This window comes from Octopus bimaculoides, chromosome 3 (assembly GCF_001194135.2).
Source record: "Octopus bimaculoides isolate UCB-OBI-ISO-001 chromosome 3, ASM119413v2, whole genome shotgun sequence".
NCBI classification, from domain to species: Eukaryota; Metazoa; Mollusca; class Cephalopoda; order Octopoda; family Octopodidae; genus Octopus; species Octopus bimaculoides.
In genome coordinates, this window is record NC_068983.1 from 32,463,658 (window position 1) to 32,467,526 (window position 3,869).

Consider the following 3,869-nt stretch of genomic DNA (forward strand, 5'->3'; position numbering starts at 1 on the left):
ATTCGAACGAATTATTCATTGGGGTATCTAGGTAAATTTAATAGAGATGAAGTTTGGTGAATAGGTCAGTAAGATTTACTAACTGGAGGTAGATTTATTTATCTTTTTCGGGTTTTGTACAATTTGTTTCATGTGTGTGTGTGTGTGTGTGTGTGCGTGTGCAGGCGTGTGTGTGTGTGTGTGTGTGTGTGTTTATTAAAGGGGTAGGTGCGTAGTGGATTGGAAGTAAATTCTGTAAATGAAGTTTCCAGAAGTTCTGTTCGAAATTATTTCTTAAGAGCATAGTCAGTGTGTTTTCAATGTACGTGTGTTACACACACACACGTTGTTCATACACACATACTGTACACGCCATCCATCCAACCGGATGTAGCTGAATCGAACCACAAAGCGAATCTTTTTTACTTGTGTCAGTCATTGGACTGCAGCCAATGAAGGGCTTAGTAGAACAAATCGACCCCAATACTTATTCATTTTCGTAAAACCTGGTAATTATTCTATCTCAATTTTTTTGCCGAACCGTTAAGTTATGGGGGAATAAAGAAAACACCAGTTGTCGAGCGGTGGTGGTGGATACACATACACACGACGAACTTCTTTCAGTTTTACATCTACCAAACCTATTCACAAGGCTTTAATCGGCCCGGGGCTATAGTGGAATATATTTGCCCAAGGTGCCACGCAGTGGAACTGAACCTGGAACCATGTGTTTGGAAATCCAGCTTCTTGCCACACACCCACACCAGGTAAAATAATGAAACTGGTAGGGTTATAGAACTGTAATTAGAGATAGTTAAGGAATATTTGAATTGACTTACCCCTTTGTGGGATGTAGCAGGTTATGAAACTAACCAGTGAACAAAGAGGTACTGAATCTGAAATAGAGTCATCATAGATGGTGAGAGGATTAACTCAACAAACAAAAGATTATTAGATTATTATTACTATTACTATTTTCAACGTTACACACATTACATACATACATACGTACGTACGTGCGTATGTATGTATGTAACGTATTTATTTATATGTTCGAAATAAACGACGAGAATAACAAAACAGAAGATAAAGTGAAAACAAGGTACCGTGAAATGGGGTTACTTTGAACACCGGGGTAACTTTGAACAGAATATAATAGTTTGCTTCCTCTTATTGCTTGTCACTAAAATGTCATACAGAATTGTTTAAATGTGTTGTTAAACTTTAGAATTACATTTCTAGAATAGTATAATTTCAATACATAAAGTAAAATTTTGTAAATATAACTTTGATTATCCACCCAAAGAAAGAATTTGTCAACTTCTTCAAATTCCAGCAAAGCAAACATTTTTGCAAGATATGAATACTTTTGTCAGTAGCTAAAGTACTTCTTGTATAAAAGATACAAGCTTTTGTTAAAATATAATGTTAATATAATTAGTTAATAATTTTCTATTGAAGTGTTTTTATAACTTTGGTATCTTTGTAAAACTTATATGACATGTCCCACCACTTTGATTATCCAGCTGCTACTACGGTTCAAACTAATAGTGCCCAATATAAGTTAGGTATTTAAGATTTTTAAATGTTTTTCTGATTTATGGACAATATTTCACCCTTAGACTTAATGAGGTGTAACCCCAAATTTATCATTTTTTTAAATTATGGCTTGATAACCAGAATCAGTTTTTCTTTCTGTTGCAAAGTTTATTTCTTTAAACCATATTCTGTTTTTTTTTAAGGATCAACATGTAGTTTGGCTCGAGATTAGCATTAACCAAATAGTTATGCCAAGAATTTATAATAGAAAACCTGGCTCTTGAAGCTATAAATCCTATAGCCAAAAGAGTCTGGATAAAGCAATAACAGATATTAAAGCAAAGAAAATTATCCTTCGAAAAGCCAATGTTGTTTATAAAATTCCAGTCGGAACTCTGAGCCATAAATTGAACAATAAACATAGCAGGCAACCTGGTCACCTTCCAGTGTTCAGTGAAAAAGAAGCAGCAGCGTTTGTTGCTCACATTACAGCTGTTGTAGAATGAGAGTTTCCATTTGATGCTATGGATTTGAGAGTGCTTGCCCATAATTATATCACAGCTCAAGGTTGCACAGTAACACAATTTAAAAGCAATTTTCCTTCAGCTGAATGGGCTAATTCATTTTCAGAGCGAAAGAAATCCCACTCAGTATCACGTCTGTGCCAAAATATCAACAGTCCCATAGCATGTTTAAGTGCTACAGAAGGATCCTCGTACTTCCAGCACTTAAAAGCAACTCTTACAGTTGATGGAAAACTTATCTCTCCAAATAACATATTCAACTATGACGAGACTAACTTGTCAGATGATCTGGGCGTGAAGAAATGCTTGTTTAAACGGGGAGTCAAACATCCAGAAAGAATAAAAAACACTTCCAAAGCAGCAATATCAATTATGTATTGCGGCTCTGCATCTGACCAGTTAATGCCTTGCTATGTTGTATACAGACTGATGTAAACAGCTTGTCTGTTATACATATACTTATGCCCCAAATGGGGGTCAACGATACAAGTTTCAACCCCTTTTTTGTGATCTCATTTTCGATCGCATACCCTATTTAACTGTCCATAGATACATTGTTTATAAAGTGAGAACATGTCAGCTGTATTTCGGCACGATACTATACTATTCTACAGCATAAGATAAAGCAATTTGAACCGTAGAGTTATAACAAAACACTGTTAATGCGTGCGTCAGTCATCTCATAATTGAAATAGAACTAGGTGTGAAAGGATGCGTTAATTTACGCAAATAGGACAAATGGGATACCCACCATCTCACACATATAATGCGTGTGAATATTGTACGCGTGTACGTATACGAAGATGGTTCTTTCAATTTACTGTTCGTTCCCCCAAATGTGTGGGAATCTATGTGTGGTCCATATACTGCTTCCTTCTGTTTGTGTGTGTGTAATTGTATATAAACATGCCCACGCATACATGCACGAATACTTGGATATGTTTATGTTTTCATAAGATGGTTCACATACTTGAATATGCATTTACTGTGTACATCATTGTTTTGTATTTCCATTTCTTCTTTTTCTTTATATTCATTGATTCGGTTGTAAATGTAATTATTTCAGCTCAGCAATATATACTGTATCTTTTCTATCGTAGACCAACTTTTCAATAAACAAGTTTCTTTCACCGTAATGCTTCTTATATATTTCAATCCCTTTTGTTCATTAAATAACCACCGTTTGTAAAATAGAATAGTTTATATTTAGTCTGGATTCTATAAAGCACCACGAAATGAAGACATTTTTCTTTCCTTTGTTAAAGAAGAATATCTCTTTTATTGTTACCTTTTATTGTCTGCGATTGTGTTCCAAGTAATTCAAATAATTCAGCATTTAAATATTTCACGAAAACTATCTAGTTAATATTTAATTCTATTATATTAGCATTCGCATGGTATCGTAATGATACATTTAACTATCGTAAAAGATTTAGTTGTTTGATTTCAAGACTTACTTTGCTACGAAAGCTTGTAATTCGTCGTTTGATGTAGTACACAAGGTCTTGAAAGTATTGCGGCCAAAATGGAAACGATTATTATTATTATTATTATTATTATTATTATTGTTCAGTAGTTTTATTTTTATAACGTGCTTTCACTTCACTACCGAGCGCAGCTCTGTGCGCCTTGGGTATGTGCTGTGGTTTGCTGTGGTGCTCTTATGTTTACTGTATTGAAAGTGTTTTGCGTAGAATGTGTGCAGTACCCAGTAGTGCAATTTTCTGTATGTTATATATATTTGTAAGTCCTGGTGTTTTTGTTATGTATTTGTCTGAATATTTTTTTATTATACCTAAGGCACCTACTATGATAGGAATTGTTTCT

The 3,869-nt window shown here is 34.3% G+C and overlaps 1 protein-coding gene across 1 annotated transcript in view; it reads right to left on the reverse strand.

Annotated features, from left to right (window-relative positions):
* The window catches only part of LOC106880211 (uncharacterized), a 127,962-nt gene that overhangs the window by 11,837 nt on the left and 112,256 nt on the right, over nt 1-3,869 (reverse strand). The window contains exon 8 of the mRNA XM_052966131.1: nt 819-875. Within this exon, the coding sequence (XP_052822091.1) occupies nt 819-875 (57 nt within the window). The remainder of the gene's footprint in view (nt 1-818; nt 876-3,869) is intronic.